Source organism: Cystoisospora suis (assembly GCF_002600585.1).
Source record: "Cystoisospora suis strain Wien I chromosome Unknown contig_1751, whole genome shotgun sequence".
Taxonomy (NCBI): Eukaryota; Apicomplexa; class Conoidasida; order Eucoccidiorida; family Sarcocystidae; genus Cystoisospora; species Cystoisospora suis.
The window spans coordinates 48930-72955 of record NW_027154551.1 but is presented as its reverse complement, the minus strand read 5'-3'; the positions used below and the strand labels follow the sequence as shown (position 1 = coordinate 72955).

The 24026-nt window shown below is 53.7% G+C and overlaps 1 protein-coding gene across 1 annotated transcript in view; it reads left to right on the top strand.

Annotated features, from left to right (window-relative positions):
• Positions 1-3994: 3994 nt before the first annotated feature.
• CSUI_003891 (uncharacterized protein) overlaps positions 3995-24026 on the top strand; it is a gene marked incomplete at its 5' end in the record, with an annotated part of 33856 nt that continues 13824 nt past the window's right edge. Inside the window, 3 exons of the mRNA XM_068064086.1 lie at positions 3995-11845; positions 11876-11935; positions 12386-23863. Coding sequence (XP_067923939.1) covers positions 3995-11845; positions 11876-11935; positions 12386-23863 — 19389 coding nt within the window. The remainder of the gene's footprint in view (positions 11846-11875; positions 11936-12385; positions 23864-24026) is intronic.

Here is a 24026-nt window from a genome sequence, read left to right as displayed (position 1 = left end):
ATCCGTACACCTTCCCGGTCCGTATTCGGACTGAGAGCAGGCTTTGGCCTTGGAGTGTTGTCAGCCTTCTACACAGCAACGTGGCATGCAAGTGAAATAGCTTTCAAGACGTTAGGAAAAGCGCCACCATACCGTTGATGGCTTTACTGGTTGGTCACGTGTTAGACACCAGTGTCTCCTTGCAGGCTTTCGGGAAAGATACGAGTCAGTGTCGTCTCCAGCACACGCTTGAGAAGTTTGTCGGGACAAAGCCACGCTGCCCAGCTTTTGCTTTTGTCGAAGGCGGCAGCCACCGAGCAGGCGGTCGACTGGTTTCTACCCAGACGTGCATCGAATGCGAGGCCGGGCAAGCAACGCTCTTGCCCCGGCGATACACGTAGAGACAAGCCTCCAGTGGACATGCCACCTCAAGGCACACAGGGTAAATGGCGAAAATGCGACAGCGCTTGGCCGCTTCTCACTTCATGACGAGACCGGTGCAGTGCTTTGGCATTGGACGACGTCGCCGCTCTACGTGGCTGATAGTGCAAACCCGCCGGCCGCGCGGCGGTGGTGCCAACCAGTCTGGAAGCATAGCTTTACCACTGCTCCTTCGGCGGCAGCTACATCGTGAAGATTAGCCGGACATGTCCTGGAGCTACTTGCTCTCCAGTAGGGTAGCAAACAGAGCCGGCAGAGACAGTGGAAAGAGAAAGGTTGGCACGTGGCACTCATTGAACAACTGGCGAAGTCATTTGCTAGCGGAACGGACAGGCGCCTCACCGGTAGCAAAAGAAGTCTTTCGCTATGTATTGTCATTTCTACGGACGATAATCAGGACACTACAGTGAGGGATTCAGCGCGCCGGAGCTCTTCGTTGCTGTCTGCCACAGCAATTCCCCTGAACTGTCGTCGGAGAATACACACTTGTAGGCCAAAAGCAATTTAACGGTAAATTGAAAGGGATGCTGGCATCCTGCAGCAGAGGCTCGTCATCGCGTGCGAGGAGGAACGTGGTTACTTTGGGAAGTGAGCTGCAGACCGATATTTGCTGTGTCCGTATGGACCCAGACAGCGGTGGCGGTGTGCTGCTATTCGAATGCCTTCGCGAAGCACACGTGACTGAAAGGGACTGCTGGTATTCTCTCTTCGAGTAGTCTGCCAAATGGTGCGATACTGGCAAAAGTGAAGGTGACGAACCTGGTTTTACATGCGCTGGCCCCTTCAAGACGACCGGAGCACACCTCGCGACGGTGTGCAGCTGTACTCGCAGCGGCGACGGATGTAATGACATTCGATATCAGCTCAAGTTTCGAGGCTTCCGGATTGTCTGGAGAACTCCAGTTTTCATTTCAGTTGTCGGTGGCTACACAAGCCCAGGATTCCTGTCCCAAGCCTTGTGCAGCTGTGACAGGGCGAGCGAAGTCAGCGACTACTGGTGTCGTCAGCGCTGGACTCGGCGCATGCAAGGGGCTTTTTTCCTTTTTTTGAGAAAAAGCCACATCGCCTTCGCCCACCTTCTTCTTCCATCCCGGGACTGCCTCCGCTTACAAATGAGTCAGTGGACGTACACCTCGATGTCATTCGAAATCTTGACTCAAGCCGCGTGCCCCCGGGAGACCTCGGCTATCAGGGCACCTCTGACTCCCTCCAACGAAAGAAGCGGCGATGAGGGCGGAGGAGAAGCGGGCGGCTGCTCAGGACTAGAATTTCAGCTCGCCGTGGGGCGGGCCCGCTTCGCAAGCGTGTCTCGTTGATATCGCTTCCTTTGCCTCATCACGCCAAACCGGCGTTCCGAAGCCTCTCCTCGCTCTTCTTCTTTGGCGATCTTCGACAGCCCGGTGCTTGTAGCGTCAGCCCCCCGGCAGCATAGAGACCGATTGCCCTAGCAGGATGCAGATGTATATGTAAGCTCGTTCGTCGCCTCTCAGTCCATATATATTTTTTTTCTGAATGCACACTGGCTGGTGGCCTGCCCCTCGCTGGAGACGGGACGGGGTTCGCCTGATCGCGCCTCCCGTCTCGCCCTCGGATCATGGAGTTTCCTCCTATTCTCTCGAAATCTGTCTTTCGGGCTCCTGGATGGTCTTTTTCCCTTCCGCCGCCTCTCATGATTACGCCTGGTTTACTTCCCCGTCCTGTCTGCGTAGCCGGTTGCTACTCGGTCTCCTCGTATCTGTTGGATGCGCCATGCTGCTATGCTTGGTCTAGTAATCGCCGTCAGCATCTCGTGGGAGCGGCCTGTCTTCTGTCAGCACGCTGTCTCCGCTTCTACTTGCTGACAAATGTGTTACTTGTGTCGGCGGGCTGAAGCTCTGGGATACGTTCCACGATGAGGAAGAGAACAGTGCTGGGTCGTTTGGCTTGCCATCGAGGAAGCCTCAGCGGCGGCAGCTCATGAGAATCCCTGACTGGACAATACCCAGATAGTCTCTTTGACGAGAAGGTGAAGTCTGTACGGGCCTTTGCCGGTGCAGGGTCTGCTGCCAGAACGGAGATCAGCTTTCAAGCTAGCAGTCTAAACACCAGAGAGAGGAATGGCGGACATGTGTTTTATGTTTGGGACTTCTTTTTTTTCGATTGTCCGGTAGCTCTGACAGGATGTCGCTGGGTGCGGCGTTTCGCCTTTCTCTGGGTTACCTCTGGAGCTTTTTCAGATCTGTGTCTATGTTCGAGACAGATGAGACGCCTAATGAGAAAACTTCTTCAGATTCTTTCCCAATCTCCCTGCGTGGTTGAGATTTTTTCCGGGCTTTTAATGAAGCAGTTAAGCGTCCAACCATAGTCCACACTACAGGTCAGTCTGTCCTCCTTCCGAGGATAAAATCCCGTGAACTTGCAAGAGTAACTCGCGACACGCACCTGGTATGACAATCCGTATGTAAGATCTTCCGAGATTTGAGGAGCAGTGTGTTGGTCCAGGCACGGGGCGGGGCAACAAAGTCGTCTTCTCTTCCATGATGACGAGAAGATTCTGTTGTCCCAGTGACAGCGTCTGCCGGGCACTTGGTATCTAACGATGACGCTGCTACTCTTTTTCCAAACTCTCATCTTCCTCTTCTTCTTTTTCTCTTTTCTCCTACCGTTTATTGTCTCGCTTTCTCTACCTCTTTTGGTCCGGCGTGTTCCTCTCTCGGCTAAGAAGAAGCAGAAGCTGCTCGAGATCACTCAGCGCGCACTGGCGCAATCCCTCCCGAGTGCGGCAGTGCTCTCTCAAAATGGCTTGCCGCGTCAAAATGGCCGGCAGAGAGAGAAGGAATCTCTCCAGGCTCTTGGTGCGTTGGGGTCAGAGTGTAGTCCCGCGGAATCCAAGGGCGGTCGCAAGCTCCTTACGCCTAGTTACGTGTTTCCAGGGAGGCAGAGCTCTCTGAAGCAACTGCCTGGGGGAACGGGACAACCAGACAGCCATGTATCTACAGATAACAGTCTTGAACGTAACGGCCAATGGTTTCTTACTTGTCAGTCGATACGATACGCTGGTTTCCTTCATTTCGCTGATGTATCCTTTCTCCTCGAACGGAGGGACCTGGGTACCAAAGACACCCGTTCGCCTTGTCCTACTGAGAATCTCTCCGTCTCTTCTCCATCGCAGCGGGGCTTCTCTGTCCTTGTGAGGCAGAGCAGTGCACGCTCTTTTCACTCTGAGGATTGTCATTCAAGCAAGGACTTGAGAAAGCACAACAAGACAAGAAGACGCCAAGGACCGCCAAACAACGCTGCGGCCACACTTTCTGAGCCCTCCTCCCTCTGTCCCCCTTTGGCGGGGTCTTCTTATCACGGTCCGTCTGTCTCTTCTTATTATCATCCCTGCGTCCGCGTAGAACTTGACTCCGTGAAACTTCGTCTCCGCCTTGTAAGAGATCCCTTCGGCGCCGTCTGTCCTTCTGAATCGTCTCCGTCCCTATCCCGACTTTGGAATGCCGCTTGGAAGAAAGGGCAAAGCACCTCTACCAAGCTCTTTCCTCTCTGTCGCCACGCGTGGAAAGTTTGTTCTGATCTTCTTCGTTTTGTAGGTGCTTTGCGTATTCCTCGAGGCCGCGCTTCTGCTCTATCCTCTCCCGGGCAGGTGACACTGCCGCGAAGTCCAGGGCTGTATTGGTTGGGTACGCACTCCAGTGCGTTCTTCCAGCGTGTGTTCAAGCTGTTATCGCCCGTCTTCTCGTCGACTCTTTGCCACGTTGGTTTTTCGACTCCGCTGTCCGGCAATGATGAAGGAGACGTGGCATCGACACAAGGGGCGAGGGGGAGTGCTTGTGGTGCGTCGGGCTTGTCTGAGTCTCAGGTGCATGGGTTCAAGAACAAGCAAGACACAAAGGAGAACGGGAATAGTCAAAAAGTGTCTGGCGAGGACAACTCTCGATCAGGAAGGAAGCCCTCCGACGTACAAGTGTCGCGGCGGCTCTTGTTAGAATGTGGTAGTGTTGCTTTCTTCGCCATAGTTGACACTTCGCTTGACGATGGACCGCACCTCCTCTCGCCTCCCACCCTTCCCGGTCCTCAAGGAGCAAAGAAGAATGCTCTCTCGGAGACTTCGAAATGCTCGTGGGAGTATAGAAGGCATCTAATGACGAATGTGAGGACGGCTGGGGTCAGGGCTGTGGATGAAGGGTCAAGTCGCGGCTGTTACAGCGATACCTGTGGCGCACATCTAAGCCGGACAGCCGGCGACAGCGGGGCCGGGTGCCGGTACAGAGGCCATACTCGCGCTACGACGAGTAATGATTCTGATGGTGGCGGAAATGACGGAGACAGGGACGCGGATTCTATTCAACGAAGACATGAACACAAGTATAAAACGAAGCCTTGCAGGCATAACTGCGGTGAGAGAGAAGAAACAGAGCGGAATGCTGACACGACGCTTCCTGGTGGCTGCGCTGTCTCTCGCCCATCCTTTGAGAGAGCGACGTTACAGCCTGCAGACCAAAAACAGCTCACTCACTCTTCTGACCATGAAGCACTCGGTGGTGGAGATACAGGCAGCTCGGCAGAACTTCCGCAGACTTCTATGAGCCGCCTGCTGTCTTCCCCTACGAGACAGAGCGTGCATCCCTCGCACAGCGTGCGCCTGCAGTGTATGGAGAAAACTGACATCCCAGCTATATGCAGCCCAGAAGGCCGCCAGGGATTATTAGCCTCTGCTTGTGGTGACCAACCACACAGTTTTCCCTTGTCTTTCCCTCCTCCGGAAGGAGACTCTAAAGATAACATCGGGCGAAATGTCTTCACGAAAGGCGAAGAAGAGAAAACTAAAGAGAGAGCAGCAGCCGTTTCCATGGATGCGAAGAGGAGAGATGCGGATTCCTTCTTGACGTGTAAGCCTCTGAGGTCCCGAGATGCTGGTGTCCACATATTAGCATCTCCTAGAGGATCTCAAAGGGAGCTTAGCGTGGGACGTGGGCTCTCATTTTCTGGGCACGGAACATCTCGGCGCGCCGGTCCGAAGAAAAGGAATCGATCGCGGAGCGAGGAAAAGAGAGGTAAAGATACAGCATCCCCTGAGAGAGGGGATGAAATCGGAGAAGAAGTCGGTGGCAGTGCTCAAGAAAGGGAATCGCGAATGTATATAGGGGCGGATGGCGTCCCTTGTTCACGTGCTGTCCTCACTCCTCCTTGCACTTCCGTGTGTTCTCGTAGTACGACATCCTCGAGATCTCGTGTGTCTTCCTTATCTGTTTCCACTCCTCTGAACTCCTCCTCATGCCCCACTTGCCAGAACTCTAGTGTCGAGAGTTCTTGTTCTTCCTGTACTTCTTCTTCATCGTCTTCGTGGTCTTCCCCCCCTACGCGTTATTCTCTTTTCCAGTCTGTAGTGATGCTGTGTGCCGTTCACATGGTGGCACGGTCCTGCGCTCTTCGCGTCTCTCGACTGCACATGGGGTTTATCGTTGCGGCTTCTGTAGTGGGAGGTGAGGAAGAGGAAGAGGAAAAGAAGCCGCAAGACGACGACATCATGCAACGCGATTGCAAACAAAGAAACCTTTCACATGTGGGGTCTCCATCCTCTTCACTTGTTTCGTCAGTAGTGCGTCCTTCTCCGTCTTGTTCTGCATGCATCCTGATGTGCACGGAAGACCTTCTTGTTCTACCGCAAGCTCGATTTGCTGCGCTCTTTGTCGATGTTCGGGTACAAAGGAGACTCTCGTTACATGCTCTACATCCTTCTGCTGATCTCAGGCGAATCCTTCCTACGGATGCGACATACTGTACTAACCCGTATTTTTCACTCTTTCATAGAGCATGTTCCGGCGACGTTGCACTGTCTGAATCCTCTTTCCCTCCGCCCTCTACCGCCACACCATCATCTTCTTTTTCCCCTTCTTCCACTGGTTGTCATTCCAGCTCGTTGCTTTCTTCCAGGGACGACGCAGCGTTTCATCGCCTCGCCAAGAAGAGTCCGACCTGCACTGAGGAGACCGGAGGGAGAGGACAGAACTCCGTTAAGAGCTTTCCCGGGGTGAGGGAGGCGCAGAACGAGGACCCCTGGAGAAATTGTGGAGCTGAAGAAGATGAAGAAGTGCATGTGGCCGGGGCATCTCCGGGCGTGGATTGCTTGGGATCTCTGCTATCGTTTTATTTGCAGGCACGTCTCTCCCCCTTTGCTTCTCTCTCAACTGCTGCCACAGGACAAGGCCAACTCAGTCCCTTCTCCCTAAACTCTTCTTCTCACTTTCCTTCTTCTCTTTCTAGCCCAGCAGAACACGTTTGCTTTTCTTCTCCTGTTATACAGCCTTCTTTCACCTCTGGTGTCACCCCGTCGGAGCCCTCTTCGGGGATTGCTTCTTCGTGGTCTCGTTCTCATTTCATTTCCTCTTCATCTTCTTCTCTTGGCCATCACATGGCCGAGGCCGCAGAGGCAGCATCACGTCTTGTTCCGGCTATCCTCTCTACGCCGTCGCTCTCGATTCGTCTCGCTCTCGATAGTGCCATTACTAGCTGGAGTAGCACCTTTCCCTCGCTCTTGTCTGGAAACCCCCCCGTGGCGGGTACACAGGGCTTTTCCCGGAGTGACTCACGTCCTATCATTATGGGCAACAAGGCGAAGCACAGCGACCACAATAGAACTTGTACTGAGACAAATAGGCAGGGAAAGAATGAAGCTCTACAGAGCTCTACAGGGTTCCTGCTTCACCAGTCAGACCACCGTCATCCTCTCCTTTCTTTACGAACAGTGGAAGTCTCCCTTCCCGATCTGATTGTTTTGAATCTCCATCTGAATCAGCTAGGGCGCCTGATGAGCCTTTACTGGGCTTTTAAGACCGCTCGGCGTATCCGTTGTTTAACTTCGAAGACTCCCCTCATATCAGGCTTCCATCGCGACAGGCATATCGACGTCCGCTCGTCTCAGAAACAATATAGAGAAGGTCGCTCGAGCTCTTCACACACTTCTTTCTGTAGCTCTCCTTCGGAAAGGGAGGCAGATGAGGCAAGGGAGCGCAACAGAAGGACCTACAGCAGACACCTGCCTGAGAAAGTCAGCGGGACTAGTGTATTGGAGAAAGAAGACACAGAACATCGTTCAGCGGGGGAGAGGCACACGGAGGTAGAATGTAAGACCGAGAATGAAGACACGGAAACAGAGCCGTTGAGGGTATCGGAGGTTGAATGGGAACAACATCATGTAAGGGCAGAGAGACAGGATGCTTCAAAGAAAGAAGTACAAGATGAGCCAGACGATGAGTTATGCGTCGCAGTCCAAGGGGCGAAAGATAAATCTGCAGCGAAGAGAGACGTAGGAGATGAACTAACCGCGACAAACTGTTCTCCAGTTTCAGTGAAAGCAAACCACGTGGCCATACAAATTTTTGAACGGTCAAGCGCTGCTGCTCTCCTGATCGATGCAGCCGAGGTGTATGTGAACTTAGATATCGAGACAGCTCAACTGGATATGCGAAGTCGTCAGGGTCAGCAGGATAAAGCTGAAAAGTTCCCTCACTCAGAGTCAGGGACAGTCCAGCGGGACAAAGAGAATGAGGTGTTCACAACGTGCCTGACTCAAGGCCCTCATGCGTTCTGGTCTATGTTGCAGAACTTACTCGTAAGAAAGGATAAAGAGCGAGGCAACAGGAGGAGGTCAGAAAGAGACGAAGTGTCTGTTTCGTGTGCGGCTCCTCGGATCCAGCGGTGTTTCCATGACACCCTTGAAGGAGATCAGCCCAACCGAGAAGACCATGCAACTCTGTCCGTTGGAAAGAGGAGAAGCTCTAGAGCAGTAGCAGGTCAGATATCCCGTGTCGTGACACTGTGTCGGGTGGGCTTCAATGTGAACGCGATGTACACACGCCTCTCTCTTGCTTCACTCGAAGATTCAAGGCGTCCGCAGTCTCCTATGTCGGTTCTGGATACGAGCGAACTTCAGACCCCCCGGATGACGATGGACGAGAACCCAGCAGGACCGAAGCAAGGAGGATCATCAGGAACCGATGAGGCGGCTTCTTTTCGTCAGGTCGCCGCCGCAGCTGGAGAGAATAAGAGACTCTTCGACGGCTTTCAAGGCGTGACGCAACTAGGAAAAACTCGTTCGACGCCCCGAAGCAGGCAAACCTCCTCAGCAGAAGGCGAAAAGAGTCTCTCTGAGGACAATGGCGTGACTATCGTACGAGGCAACTCTACCCTTGAAACTACAGCTTCTCCTAGCGCTTCCCTCCCTTCCCCCCTCTCCTGGGGCATTGTGACGCAAGAGGGAAGGACGACTGGAGAATTCTCAGGCGCGAGGAAAGAACCGTGTTCTGCCAAGGAAGCGGGTATGCCAAGCATTCAGCAGATCACAGGCCCACGACGCACGCCCGGGCGTGCGTGTGCACAGCAGCCGCGTGTAGTTATACAAGGTCAGGGATCAAACCTTAGGGACGTAATGTGCAAGATCCACCTGAGAGGTCCTGGCGTTCGTCTACATCCCGCCGTTGTACCTCGCCGAGTGACGGTCCGCGTGATCGGAGAAGTTGCGCAGCTCAGAGTCTCCGGCAAATCACAGGTTCAACCCGCATGGAGGCAGCATGTTCGGATGACAACTACGGCGGGATGGCTCTTGTGGACAGAGGGAGGCCTTCTCTATTGGATATTACTTTTCTTACATTTAAAAAGTGCGTGGAAGCAGCAGAAAAAGAAGTCCAAGGAACGAGAGGATGCGCTTTCTCTCCTGTTACGTCTTATAGCCGACAGCCGGAATGGAGCTGGAAATCATGACCTGCTCAGGCTGAGGAAAGGCTTGGCCGTACGGACATCGTTTCTTTCGCCTCATGGAATGGACACAGGAAATCCAACTTTTGTCGGCGCTGACTTAGCAGGAAAGCGGTCCCGAGATAGACAGGTGGTCGCTTCTCAATCACTGCCTCTCGTCGGTGCTTGTAATGAGCAGGCATTACAAGCAGGAAACAGCAGAGCCCGGAAGGCAGAGGGTCAGAGAACTAAGAGAGAAGACGCCATGACTTGTCTGCGTAGATCTTCAGGGGGAGGCGAAAAAGGTCGTGCGCGTAGCGTCACCCCAGCAGAGATGAACCGAGAAGAAACCCGAAGGAGAACACGTATGGCAAATTCAGGCGGTTCTCCTCTGGGCGGTGCCCCGCCCTGTATCCAAGCGGTAAACGAACACCCCTCAGAGATGTCGTCCGGTGTGTCTTTGGAACAAGGTGAAGAACTCGTGCATATGGTCTTCCCGCCACAAGATGATGAAAAGCAATCTGATTCGTCATTCCGTTCTTTTCCTTCGCCGTCCTGTTTCCCGTCTGCCTTGCCCACAGCTGACTCCCTTAAGGTCGTCCCAAGTTTCTCTTTACCATGTCCGACAGGAGACGAAGAGGTTACACGGGAACAGGGCAGTGATCTTCGTACTGGTATCGCACCAGCTCAGAGTGACTCAGCAAACCCCGGAAGAAAAAGCCCTCTTCTCTCCTTGGCCCACAGATCAGGTGATTTCTCAGAGGACAAGGAAACGACAGTAAAACCTGAAGACTCGATTGATTCAATTTCTCCGAGTAAGCGTCTCAATGGAAAGTTCGTGGAGACCCCAGGACGTGAGGCGGCCGTAAAAAGTTTTGCGGAGACAGGAGAAACATGCCACAAGAAGGGAAACCTACGGACTTCAAGTATGTCCTCGTCCCAGCTCAATGGCAATAATGCGGGAGATAGGGATACGCCTGAAGGTTCGTTTGATAATAACCCATTTGTCCATTCAGCTGCTCCCTTTGCTCCACATTTTCCTGTCTTGGGACCGCTTGAGAGCCTCGTTCAGGCAGAGGAGGATATCAGCGCGTTTGAAAGCCGCTGCTCTGATTGTTTCCATGCACGTCTGTCTAACCTATGCATCTATTCTCCGGTCACCTGTCTTCCTCCCCCTGCAAAGGTGGCGGGTCCACGGAGATACCGTGAGAATGAGAAAATGGTGGACCAAGCTTTGCTCAGAGAGCATACTCTACGAGAAAAGTATAATATGAGCTGTTCGGGACCACTCCGGAGCAGGAGGAATGGGAGTCGGACTTCACCTGATACATGTGGCGCTTTCTCGGACTTAACTGGACAGGAGGACACCCCGGACCGAAGTAATTCAAGAGCAGATCTGTTTCCTTTCACCTCAGCCGCACAGGAGCAAAGGAGCAGCTCAGGGAGCGACGAGACGGTCTTAAAAACAAGTCGCCCGAGGTGTAGTCACACTGATGTGGTAGGGTATTCTGAAGAGTCCTTTCCTGGCAACAGTACGTTATTGAAGCGAACAAGGTCCTCAGGAGAGAAAGAAATTGAGCATCGAGGGAGCCTGCGTTCGAAGACTCAGGTCGTTTCTAAGAGGCCGCCCAGACTACGTTTGTCTTCCTTCGCGCAAAGTAAAGACATCACAGACGACGACAAGAACATTGACGGGGACATCCCAGCGAACTGCAGGGCAGACAGCCTCTCTGCGCTCGGGAAAGAACCTGAATCTCTGGGAGAGACCTTCGGCAGAGGCTCTGTGCTACGGCTTGTAAGTCGCCAGTTGGTAGTACATGCGTCGAATGTGGCCGGAGCGACAGCGATAGCAGCGATGCCTCTGAAGGCGTGCCCGGCAAGTCTTGCAGGAATTCCCAAAGACGAACTCTCGTGGTTCGGTGTGCAGGAGAATGACGACATCAGCCTACCTACACATTCTGACCCATATCGGTCGCCATTTCAACCATTATATGGCAACGCAGGTGCAGAGAAAAATTCTGAGGTCAAGGGAGAAACAGAGGCAACCCGTTCAACAGAGGGGATGAGACACGTGCAGGCTAGCCAAGAAGGTGGAAGAGTCGCCAGCGGAGTTAGCGCGGTACAGGGTAAGAACTCGGAACATCTAAGAGACGAGGAGGCAAAGATAAAAAGAGAAAACTCATCCACGGGGAAAGCACAAGCAGATATCGCAGAACGCGAGCACCACTTCACGGCTTCCCTCTCCGGTCGGCGGAGCCGTCCGCGGAGACGGTCAGCGTCCTCTGCATTTGTCCTGCCTTCTCACCTTTTAGCATCCTTCGAAGCTAGTAAGATAGAAAGACGGGAAAGGATCCGTGGCGGAGCTGTTGAGTCAGCTAACCGCAGGAGAGAGACTGCCGACTCTACGAAGACAAGGGGGTTGGTAAATCGGTTGGGTGAAACCCATCAGGCACCATTTGTGAGTAGGATACAATTTGAAACACATCTATCAAGAGGTAAACTGGTATCAGGGAAGCATATTCCAACCGTGGAGTGCAATCCTGGTCAACAAGGGAAAGAAGAGACGCGGTCGTCGTACTTGGACTCATCCAGCCATTACGGCGACGACCGGCAAGATCCATGGACGGCAGCGGAATGTGGAGCTCTTGTCCTCTGTTTGCCTTATGTTGGAAATGCGGTTTCCGTACAAGTCAGCACTCTAAGAGGACAGGTGTGCGAGGATTTGCTTTTGCCTCTTCAGAATCTTCTTAATGCAGCTCAGTTTGACATCATGGCCCATCGCCTAGCCAAATTGAAGGCGGTAAGTCGTTAGCTTACTCGGCCCTGTGTCTGACACTTCTTCGTACTAAAGATAGTAGGTTTGCATGTGTGCCTTCATGCAACAGGGAAGAAAAAGCGTTCGCTTGATTGCGGCCGAGTGCGTCATTTCTTCGGGAGGAACCTCTCGTGGTTGCTCTCTGGAGTCAGTATCACCGGAGAAACCCAGAGCAGCATACTAGCACGTGTAGGTTGACCCATTTGGACTGTCCTAACGGGGGAGAGGCTCGATCCAATGGACACTATAGAATGTGGTGCATAGCGAGACATTGTGTCTGTCTCCGAGAACAGAAATGCCTCTTTCGTCATCTTCCTTGTTTTTTAGGGGTTGTTCCGCAGTTTTTCCTTTTTATGCGGCAGTCGGTTATGGGAACGCAACAGCGGAGTCCTTTGAGCCTGCCTCCTTCCTGCTGTCTTCTTCTGTGTACTGCAGGATGCACTCACAGCAGGGGGACGGGAACCCTTCGTTGCTGTTCGTATCTGTGATGTGGACGTCCGCATCGCTTCTCGGCTTGCTTTATCAAGTGATAGAGTTCTCATTAACGTTCATCCGTCTGATCAGCGGAGGCCTTCCTTTTCTACTCTTCGACACGCATCAGCGTCTCCTCCGTCGCCCCGCCCTTGGGGATCTGGAATTCCGCCTTCTCTCTCGTACCGCTCACCACGCTTGAAGCCCCCATCTTCTTCATCGTCTACCTCACGTCAATCCCCGTCTCCTGTCCGGAGCTCTTCGTCCGGAGTCTCCGGGGGTCTTCTTCCTCTTCCTTGCTCCACTCGACCTCCCAACAACGTTCCTCCTAGCCGACTGCCACGCCCTCTCCCGCGTGTTGACGTGGCCGTCTGTTCACTTCTCCTTCGATGTGTGCTGCCCCCATATTCTCCTGTCAGAAATAGACGACAGTTTTGTCCGCGCACCTCACGGATGAGAACGGCGGCGTCAGAATCCACGGCTGTCCCTTCTGATAAGCCCCATGATCTCCGTACAGCTGTTTCTAGTACTCCAGGGAAACATCTGAGGAGAACGAAGCAGAGGCAGAATCCGATCTCGGCAATGGCCGTTCATTCTCACGCGCCTTCAGAAAGAGACGCGACAAGTGATCTACGCCGCTACACAGCGGCCCCTGTTCCTCCGTTACTGAGATGTGGCACAGTGCGCGTGTCAGTACACCTTAAGTCTGCAAGAGCAAGCCGACAGAAGAATGTGCGAAACCATCTACCACTGCAGTCAGGAGGTGCTTTTCCCCGTTCTCCGCGAAGCTGTACCAGGGTGAAAACCTGTCTTCAGCAGACGCTCTGTCTGTCGGGAGCTAGAGATGTATCGCCTGTGCGTGATTATCCCCCTTTTCGGTCTCTTTCTTCGGAACGTCTCCCCTTTCACACTCCGCTCCCCGTCGGGTCTGCGGACTCCGCCCGCCAAGGCAGGGCAAGAGGGCGCGAGAGTACTCATAAGTTGCTTCTGTCGCCCAGCTCTCCTTTCGTACGTCAGAGAAAATCCTCTCCGTTGCCACGTTGTCGCAGGAAGAATGCCGGAGAGGACGCTTCTCCTTCGTCGTCTGTCTTCGTTCCCTCGTCAGCTTCTTCCGCTGTCCCCTGTTCTTTCCTTGCCTCGGCCGAGTCTGTTCCTCTGCCTACAGAGGACGCCGTCCCTTCTTCCTGTCTATGCGGTTTCACATCTTCCTCGTCCTCACCCGGGACCTTGATCTCTCCGTCAGTTCATTGTTTCTCCCCGACTCGGCACCCCCTCTCTTCCTCAGAGAGAATGGGAGTCGTCTGCTCGGCGATATCACTCTCACCTGACATCACACAGAAAGCGGGTGCCCGAAAAAAGAATCCAACTTCTTCCGTACCTTTTTCTTCAGATCCTTCGTCTCGCTCCGTCATGAAATCTCAGCGGTTACCGGTGACGGGGCCTCCCCCACTGAGACAGCAGCGCGTCTGTGTGTGGGTCGTGGGCTGCGAGGTCTTCTTCCCTCCGACTCCTGCTCTCGCTAAGAAGGATACGGTGGAAGACTCTCTTATCGCTCAGCTAGCCTTGTCTCTGGCTGATCCTATCTTAGATATCCTACGAACAGTTCATGCCGCCTGGCTGTTTAATAGTCGCTTCTCTCAGGCTCAGCATGCACGTGTTGCCCTTGAACACTCATGTGGAGGCGGCTTGTTCTCGGGCACTCGTTGTCTACCGCTCCCTTCTCGAATCTGCACGAGTGAATTTGATGTTTCACGAGGAGGATATTTCTTTCCAGTACTTTTTCACCCTTCTGGCTTGTCACTTTCTTCCTCTTTGTCTCGTTCATCTGTCACTTCTACTTCAGCTTGTCCTGCTATGACTGAAACTGATCTCTCAGCCTCTTGCTTACTTCTCAGTCACAGTCCGTCAGCACGTGATAGTCTGTGGAGCCAGTGTCCACGACATATGCAAGAAGCATCAGGGCACTGCGCGCCGCAACAGACATCACCTTCAGAGAAGGATGATTGTTCCACAGATCCCCTCTCGTTTGTTTCTTCATCTCTTGCACCGCGCCATACTGCAGTTGAAGTGACTGTTAAGGGTCTTGAGATTGCCATTCTTGCTCCGTCTCCTCTTGCCACGGGCGGTCTTCTAACATCCAGTCCCTCTACGGTAAAGCCCATGCAGCATGTTACCTCGCTGGCCCGTGTAAGTGAGAATGAACGTCGAGAAAGTCAAGACCACACTCCGGTTACAGGTGGAGATCTTTTCATTGTTCTTCCGCGTCCTCATCTTCCTGCTTACTTCAAGTCGGCCATCGACTCCCTTGGTGTTGCAAGCTGTCTGTCTGAAGCTCTTGCTGTCAGCGGCGCTACGTGTTGGAACTTCTCGCCCTACCCCACGTCTCCTTTGTGTTCACCATCATCACCACCATCACCACCTCAACACAGACTGTGGCTGGACATCTACCCTCCCATCGTCTTGCTGAGCCTTTCCGGTGCTGCGATTGCCCTCCAAGATGTACATGTCCCTGCTTGCAAGGCGCTTCTTCGCCGGGCAGGTCTAAGCTCATTTCCATTTACTTCTTATGCTTCCAGGGGTTTTTCTAACGGCTCAAGCAAGACGTCCTCGTCCCATGTTTCAGACGATCCTTCCAAACATGAAGGGCGCTGGTTACCAGTCACGCCCTTTTCTAGGGGGTCCCACGCTGGACGGCTGCACGGAGAACGCAGTCAGCTCCTTAAAACCAGGAGAAAAACTTTCGATGCAGAACCCACTCGCGTCGCTTGTGCCGGGGAAACACGGGCCGCCGAGGCAGACGCCGTGTTTGCCCGCGCGGGCAGCCGAAAACACAGGAAGAAACGGAATTCCGTGTGGTCTGACGATAAACCTGCAACTGCTTCAGATAGAGAAACGGAAGTATCGTTTCCTCACCTCAGCTCTTCAGGGGAGGACGATGCCATGCGTGCGACGACCGCGAGACAGAAGCAAGTAAGCAGGACGTCTAGCTCTTCACCCTTCCAATCTAGCCATCTCTGGAGGAGCCAGTCTACTTCTGAAGAAGGCTCTGTTGCGTCTTCTGGGACAGCCGTGGAAAGAGAAGCCGTTGAACAGCCGCTTCGTGTAGTGCAGAGGAAACGAACGCAGGAGAGGGAAGCGTTTGTTCATGAAGGAGGGAGGGGGCAAGTGACACTTGTCGGACCAGTCAACTGGAAGAAGAAGATGTTCGATCCTGTTTTTTCAGACGGACGTGCAGGCATGCGCTCAGAACAGCCCCGGGAGGGAGGTCGCGGGCGAGAAACAGCAGAAGAGGAGGTTCAGACAACCGGCGAGACTAGAACCGAGGTAACAACTAGCAAGCCGCACTTCGTGATGGCGAAAGGAAAGACACATTTTGCTCCTGCGGAGGGGGAGGCGGAGGAGCAGCAATGGAACTTGCCGGAGACCGCAAAAGAGAATGGCCATAATGCCCAAGTTGCCATACGGCGTCCCGAGTATCGTACGACGTGGAAGACACCGTCGCTGTGCTGCCAGATAAGGCTACAGAATCTGACCTGTCTACTCTGCTCTCCGTCGAGTTATACCCTTCCAGCTTTCAAGCTCTTCCCTGCTGTCAGTGTCATGCAGAACGCGTCCAGCAATCCTCCTTGTGCGGTGGGAATGTGTTGGAAGCCTTCAGAGAAGGCGAAAGGACAGGCGACTCTTGGCCCTGGCAGTTGTGTGAGAACACATGCGACATCATCAGACTGCACGCGAGGCGGAGAACTCCTCAAAGGAGGACCAAGCGAAACTCAAGAGAGTGGGCTTAGCCGCAACACAGTGTGCAGACAAGACGGACACTCAAAAGCGTCTTCTTCGAACTGCGCGGAGGGATGGGATTTGAGCGAAGAAGGACACGAATCATTTTCGTTATTGCCGCCGTACCATCATGCGAGTTTTCTCCCTGCTTGGATGCTTACAGTGCCTCTTCTCAACTGCGCTATAACGCAACAGAGTGCTGTTGTGCGTTGGAGACATCAGAAGAAGCCGACAACATGTGCTCTTAGTACAGAGCTGTGTTCTATTCGCCGATCTGACGTAAAGAAAGGAGGTATTAACAGCTGCCGTGACTCCCATCCTCCTTCGTTCTCAGAAGAGGGGACAACAGCTGGCTTATTTCTGTCTTCCGGAGACCGGTGTGATTCATCTCTTTCTTGCGTCATGAGGTCCTTCTCATCTTCTTCTGTGTGCTCTGAGTGCGATGAGTCACTTCCAGATCATGCCGAAGTGGAGCGGCAAGCACTTGCAGTTCGTCTTCTTTGTGATGAGAGTATAAGAACAAGGTGCTGTTTCTCTCTTCTTGAAACAGCTGCTGCTACGGCAGCAGCCGTACGGTTGATTGGACGTCAGTGGAATGGCTCGGCAGCTAGCCAGGTGAACTATCTCATACAGCGCATCCAGTCAGAAATGTCTAGTTACCGTCGAAGAGAACAAGCGTCACGACGAGATGCTCGTATCCGAGCTGCAGCTGCCTCAGCGGTTGCCTCAGTGTTTCTTCGTGATTCTGTGAGTCCGCTCGACTCAGCCCCGCTTTGCGATTCAGTACAGACCGACGCTTGTCTTCCTCAAGCAAAGAGTGCAGCCGATTTCTCCTTTGTAGGCGACGTTTTTCCTCAAATGGACGACGTGCCTGTGTTACACTCACGAAGGCGAGTGAAACCAAAGGATGCCGTCCTAGAAGAACCTGTCTCGAGTACCACCTGTAGAACTCACCGGCGTTTCGAAATCAGCTGTCGGCAATGTCAGAGTCAGCCAAGCCCTCAGTCGTTTCCTTTTTCTTTGCCCTCTACGGTCAGCCGCTCTCGAACCGATCCTGGCGGCCCCGCGCCCTCCTTGTTCTCCTCCTTCTCTTCCGAACCGCCTTTTTCCTCTTCCCTTTTTTCTCCCTCGTCCTATAGTTGCCTCTTTCACATTGCCAAAGCACAGGCATCTCTCTACGAGCATCGCGCTGAAGAAGCTCGGGCACTATCAGTCAAGAGTGCGAGAGATCACGCAGCTGGGAGACAAAAGGCCCGTGCAATTCTTCTTGACTTGTGTTTCCCGGGAGGAGCGGAGAGCGTGCTAGAGCTTCAGGGAATTCCTCTTTTTCGGCTCTGCGTTCCCGAAGCAGCAGCGACTATGCGGGCGGGCCTCGAAATGCCAACGCTTACAGGTCCCTCCGGTGGAGCTGGCGGGGTATCGTTGGATAGCTGTGGCCGCGTAGGTAAACTCCGGGACGCCAGAGAAGGACAGCGAGAAGGAGAGAAACAGTGCTTCTCTCTAAGTGGGAAACATGGTGGGAATGGTAAGGCCAGTACAGCAGAAGACGGCTACGGCTTCGGTCTATATGCAAAGGAAGCCCAAGGCCCTCCGGAGGGATGCAGTAGCACCGAAAAGGAGCGAAGGACTGGGAGCTCAGGCAGGACTTCTAGGGGAGAAGCATCTGCCGAGTTCCCAAGTACCGCCGGGGGTCTGGACGGAGGGAGAAAGCAACAACACAATTTGTGCTTTCTTCCGCAGCAGGCTTCTTTGGAACTCCGCGCTAGCCTGGGGCGTGGCCTTTCCTGTTCCACGATAACCACTCTAACTGCCAGTGGAATACAACAGCAGACGGGACCTGAAAGGCATAGAGGGGGGACGAAGGGTTTGAAGAGATCAGGGACAGGACGCTGTAAGGCAGTAAAAGGAGGAGACAGAGAACAGCTTCTCCAGGCGAAAGGATCATCATCTCCTCGCTATCTTTACAATAGAAGCGAAGTATGCACAACCGAAATAGAGGGGACCGGTGTTTTTAACGAAAGAGGAGAAAGAGAGGCTGAAGACTACGAAACCAAACAAGCAAAACCGGTTTCTCCTCCAGCTTCCGGTGCGACTGCAGAACGTCTGCGAGCGAACCCTCCTCCTTTGTCGCGCCTTGTCTTTCAGACGCCCGCTCCTCTTCTTCACTGTAACCCTAGTCTCTTTCACATAGCACAGTGTGAAGTGGCTTTGGCTGCCCGACTACAGGACTGTCGGTTACCAGTGGCCGCGTGTGCTGGGATAGAAGATGCCTCGGAACACCTTTCTACGTCACACTCTGTACAGGGGAGAACCGGCCTAGGACGCAATCCCAGCAGTACCCCTTGTCGCGCACGCTGCCGGCATACAAGTAATCACATTCAAGAGAGACGGGGGGAAGCCAAAGCACGCGACGGGAAGGGAACGGCAAGCCACTCGTTCCATGTCTCTGTGCAGGCTCAGGTGCGTGGCATGGCGGAGGCACGGCATCACTTCAGAGAGACAGATCGATGCGGACTTTCCTCTGGCGATGCTTCCCGGGGAGTACAGGAGACTGGTAGGGCACAAGAGCATTCAGGCAAGGGGTATTCTGTGAGGAAGACAGAGGAAGAGCGCTACCTCGAAGACCCCGCCGTGTCGACGGTTGACCCTCCACTAACAGCCAACTTCTTGCCAGACCACCTCGCTCTGATGGTTCAAATCCTCGGGTCAGGTGCGGCACAAAGGAAGCTCGGCATGCAGGTGAAGAACTTCTGGACGAAAAGAGAGGAGACAGTTACACCAGCAAGGGGGTCCAAACCGGGTTGTGCAAACAGCTCTGAGAGAAGAGAAAAAAGTACGACGGGATCGCCGCCGTCTTCTCTCCCGCCAGCCCTGGGTCTGTTTCTGAGCACCTTGCAACATCACGTAGCAACGCAGGTGTTTCTTCACTTTGCGGCGTCAGATTTACATTGCAAGTTTGATCTCGCCCGTGGCTGTGTTGCTGCGCTAGAGTATCGTGACGTCCTTTGTTTCGGCCCTTCCCTTCGTCAGAGAATCACCTCTCTTGTGCAGTGCCCTGCAAGTGGGAAAAGGCGACTCTCAAGGCCGTCGGATGCACGTCTGACTTCCCGCCATGGGAGAAGAAAGAGATGCCCGGCTGAAATCGAGAGATCGACCACAGATCCCTTTGCTCAACTTGCAAGCTCACGAGAAAGAGAATCATCGGGACTGAAGAGTGCTGACTGGAATGGACTGAACTCTCACCATCGAGGACGAGAGAATGAGAGAGGTGATTCTCATGTTGGGTGCCGCCCGCCCATCGCTTCTCCCGCCAGAACAGAGCAGTCGGGAGAGACAGGGTGGTTTTCTTTCGAAAGCCAAGACGCTGGACCAAGGAGACGGGCTGATGTTGAGAAAGGCGTTCTGTTTTCGGAGACAGACGCGGGGCGCATAAGGTTGAATAAGAAAGACATCCTCGCAGTCCGAAGAACAAGAAGCCTCGTTAGAGCACGTAGAACTAGCAAAGGAGAAAAGGCAAGTAAGACGTTATTCTCTAGTGAGAAGATGAAACGAGCCTTTCCTTATACCGAGGAGGTCAAGAGGAGAGAGGGAAGAAGAGAGGCGTCTACAAGTCGGTTGAGAAGGCGAGCTGAGCGTATAGACAGTTCTGAGATGAGTGGAGGGAGACGACGGCGAAGAACACAAATGAGAGGACTAGGAGGCCCAGGGGGGAAAAGATCGAACGCGAATGGAGACCCACGACGACCATGGTTCGAGGGCCTGGACACCTGGCAGGATGACGTTGGGGAGTGTGACGGGGTGTGGGGCCTTGATGGTGAAGCCGGTGAGACAGCTGCCGGAGTCACAACTACTACGGGAGAACCGTCCAGCAGTAGTGAAGAGAGAGAGAGACAACATCTGGCCACTGTGCAAGAGAGAGGAAGGAAAAGGAGCTCTACTTCCCGTGTAGACGATGATGGCTCGGAGAGTGAACCTCGGGGAGAGGAGCGTGAAGGAAAGGAGAGTGACAGTGACAAAGTGAAAGGCACGGAGGACTTCTTGGCAGGGCAGGGGAAAGGCGGGAAGCAAGCCGCGTTGGGTTCCTTCAACCTTCACAGATGGCTTTCAGCAAGGCATCAAACCGGAAAGGAGAAAGACGATGCAGTCTCTCAGTCGTCAGTTTCTTCTATACGCCTGCCTGGTGTTCGTCGCTCTTCACGTCAGCCATCAGAGCGCCGAGAATTGAGTAAAACGGTACGGACACATGAAATCTCTGTGCCCCCTTCTGCGCCTGTCCGTCGATGCCTTCTGATAATGCATCATTTGTTTATAGGATTTGAGTGTCCTTCAGCTCTTTCTCCGCCTTCGCCTACAGGAGCCTCGTCTTCCTCTTCATCTCTCTTTCGACATCGGAAGTTCTCTTCCAGACGCGTCTCACACCCATGTGCCTCCCGCGTCAGTTTGAAACAATCGACCCCTGTCATCCCATCATCCGCGCGTTGCTCGCCTTCACTTGCTCGTCCTGAGACGATGACTGGACCGAGGAACCTTTTGTTTCCTCCTGGTTGCTCTGAGTACTGCAAAGGCGCTATGTGTACACATGCATTCAGTACTTCAGGCACAAGGAACCCTTGTGGAGCAAAAGCAACCCACGGCAGTAGTCTCTCCACACTCGCAAGCAAAATCGGAGAAGACATCGGCAGACGAGACATCGCCGTCGTCAGTTCTTCCGGGAGTTCGAATGTGCCAGGACGCGGGGGTTGCCGGCCAGCGCCACTTGAAGGGTGGTGTATACCTTCACGTGTCTTTTCGTCGGTCGGAGCCTCGACAGACGGTGATGTGACTAACCTACTCGACAGCGGAGGGGATCTAGGGGTCGTTCCAGAAGGAGTGCCGGCTGACCCTTTCATTCCTTCGTGGTGTGGCGAAGAAGGCCAATATAGTAGCTGTTTCCAAGAGGCTCTAGGAGCTAAAAAGGAAGATTCACATGCTTTGTTCCGTCACCGCATGAATGTAGGAGCTCTAGCAGGTGTGTCTCCAGCAGCTCTCTTTCGTCTCTGTGGCGTCCGACTACCCCCTCCTGTGCCTGAGCCTGAATCACGTGTTCTTCCGGTAGTGCGAGTACCTGGCTTCTGTGTTGAACTTATTCAAGAGAATGACTGCGACAGCCCTACTAAAGGTGGAGAACGCGAGACAGACGAAGAGACCAAGAACAGGGCTTCCTTACAGAAAAACGAAAGAACGACGCGGAAGCAGCTGAGTGGACGAATGGAAGAGAGGAAATTAAGGGGCCGACCTTCGGAGAGGAAACACCCACACCCGGGACTAACTGCAGAACGCGCATCGGGTTTCAGCTTAGCTTCTGAATCGCCGTCTCCGCTCGTCCTGTCACCTCGCATGCAATTATTCTGCGTTGTGAGCGCTCCGTCCTTCCTGATTTCCCCTTCCACTCTAGTCTGTGTCCGTCATGCTCTGGCACTTGGAGATGCTTGCAGAGCGTTTCTCCTTCCTGCTGTTATCACTCTCGGAGGCCTTGAAGAGGCTAGCGGCAGGCACTCTTCATCTTCATTGACGGGTATTGGCACGAAAACGGAAAAGCTGCCGAAACGGATCTGTGGTGGGAAGGAAGAGAAGAAAATCTCGAAGTCCTCTTCATCTCGTTTCTCTTTCTTTCCTTCTCCACCTCGTTCTTCTCCCCTCTTCGTTCTAGACGTCACACTGGTGTGTGTTCAACCGCAGGCAAACGTCCATTATGTTGCGTCAGCCGGGGGTCACTTCGTTTCTGACTCCGCTTTAATGTCTCCGTTGGCTGCGTATTCTTCCTCTTCCGTGGTTTACCCCTGTATGAATCCGGTCTCCTTTTCGAAACCGGAAGGTGCCACATCCCTTGTGTTTGGTGGAGATACACTTAGCATTCGACATGAAACAAGCTGTGAGTGTCCTCCTCCCGCTTTCTTGTCTTTTCGGCAGAGGCTGCCTGCCCTCCCTCGCATGCTATGTGATGACGATGTCTTAGCACTTTCGCCCGGACTGATATATAGATCTTCTGCTACACGTGTACTTCCTCAGACCGTCGTCTCGACTACGGACGCCTCAGTGAACGTTTCGAACCAGACTTCTCAGTTCCGAGGTGCCCGAGACGAAAACCCCAGAACAGGTACCTCACGACAACGAGAAGGAAGACTCTGGCACTGCGGCACAGGAGCGGTTCCGGCGTGCGGCTCACCTGGATGTCCTGGTTCGTCTCCGAGGGCAGCGATGGGGAGAACCCGAGGGAGCATTGGTGTAGGAGGGAGTGAAAGACGTGTCATGGATGCAACACTGCAGCAGAAGGTCCTTCGATGCTCTAACACGCCGGACAGCCTCATGGTAGACAATCCCTCGCGATCAATTGTCGATGATAGTGCTTCACAGAGCCCTTCCTCTTCGTCCGAGGGAGGATCGACTTCGAGACCTGTCGCATACTGTACTGTTTCTGCGGCGTTACCTACCGCCACCATGCATCTTCCCGGATGGGAAGTAACTAGAGTCGCGAAGATGATCGATACTCCTGTCTTTGCTGATGACGGGGGGTTCCCTGTTGTCCCTCTTTGGCTTCCAGGTCAAGTCCACAGAGAGGCGCCCCATGCCGATGCAAGACCTCTCCTACAAAGGTATGCTCAGATTCGTGAAGCTGCATACCTGTCGCGTCAGACGTTGTCTCAGAACAGAGTCATTATGGGACGTCGTTCTCGGGAGGGGATCGAGCTTGGTGTTTTCGGTGCCGCAGGAAGAAGCTCACTGAGAACGCGCGATAGAACTAAAGGAGGTACACAGGATACCCCCCAGGGAGAGCAAGTGTGTCTCAGTCGTAGGTCTAACAAAGTGCAAAGAAACAACGTTAAGGAAGATTGTTGTTACAGCAGTGTTCAGGGCGTCGCGCTGATGCAAAAAGAAGGGAACGTAGGCGACGGCGAGGTGCAGGACCTTGAACGGCCACCAGGGGTCGAGCACCAGGACACTTCGGAGATAACTGAGGAGGGGATGGGACGACATGAGGGAAGGACCCGTCGAGCTGGACGTCGTGATGTATGCAGCGACAGAAGGAAAGGAGAAAGAAGAGAGAACGAATCCCTGTGTAAACCAAGCGTACAAGCTGGACTGCCGTTTGACGTGAGACCCAAGAAAGATCTGCTGCTTTCACCCTATTTACGGCAACAAGGAAGAAGCGAGAAAAAAGACGGAGTTGGACGTGAACTGTGCTGGGGCCTGCTGCATACCCCTCTGCTTCCGGAGCCTTCGTCCTTTTTTATGCCGCTCAATCTAGACGACTGTCAATCAGGCCAAGATCTGACAGAAGCATTTGAATCTACTCTTACAACCACACACGGAATTCCCGGCCTTCCTCCTAGTGGTCGATCTTCTTCCGCCACTGTAAGCTCGCTGCCGTCTCTCCTCTGTCTCCCTCTTCCGACGGATAGTCTGATGTTCGCTGCCCCTGTGGAAGCTCCACCCCCGCCTCGTACGTCGCGCTCAAGTTTTCACCGTAGCCGCCGTCGGTCTCTCATGACGCGGAAACGACGAAGCATCTCACCTCCGAGACACAGTCATGAAGAACTAGAAGAGCTCCGAGCTCTTTTGGCGGGGCGAACGACAGCACAGCTTGTTCTCTCGACAACCCGGGTGGTGGCGAAGTGTCGCATGCAGGTGAGACTTGGGCAGCAAACTCACTCACAGGATTACTACCCTGTATATGACTTTTTCCCTACAGCACGTCAATATGGCGTACATGGGGGTACAGGTGAGTGGGCTTACGAATAGGTAGCCTGGCATGAGTGTCTCTTGTCTAATCTTCTGAGTACACCTTCAG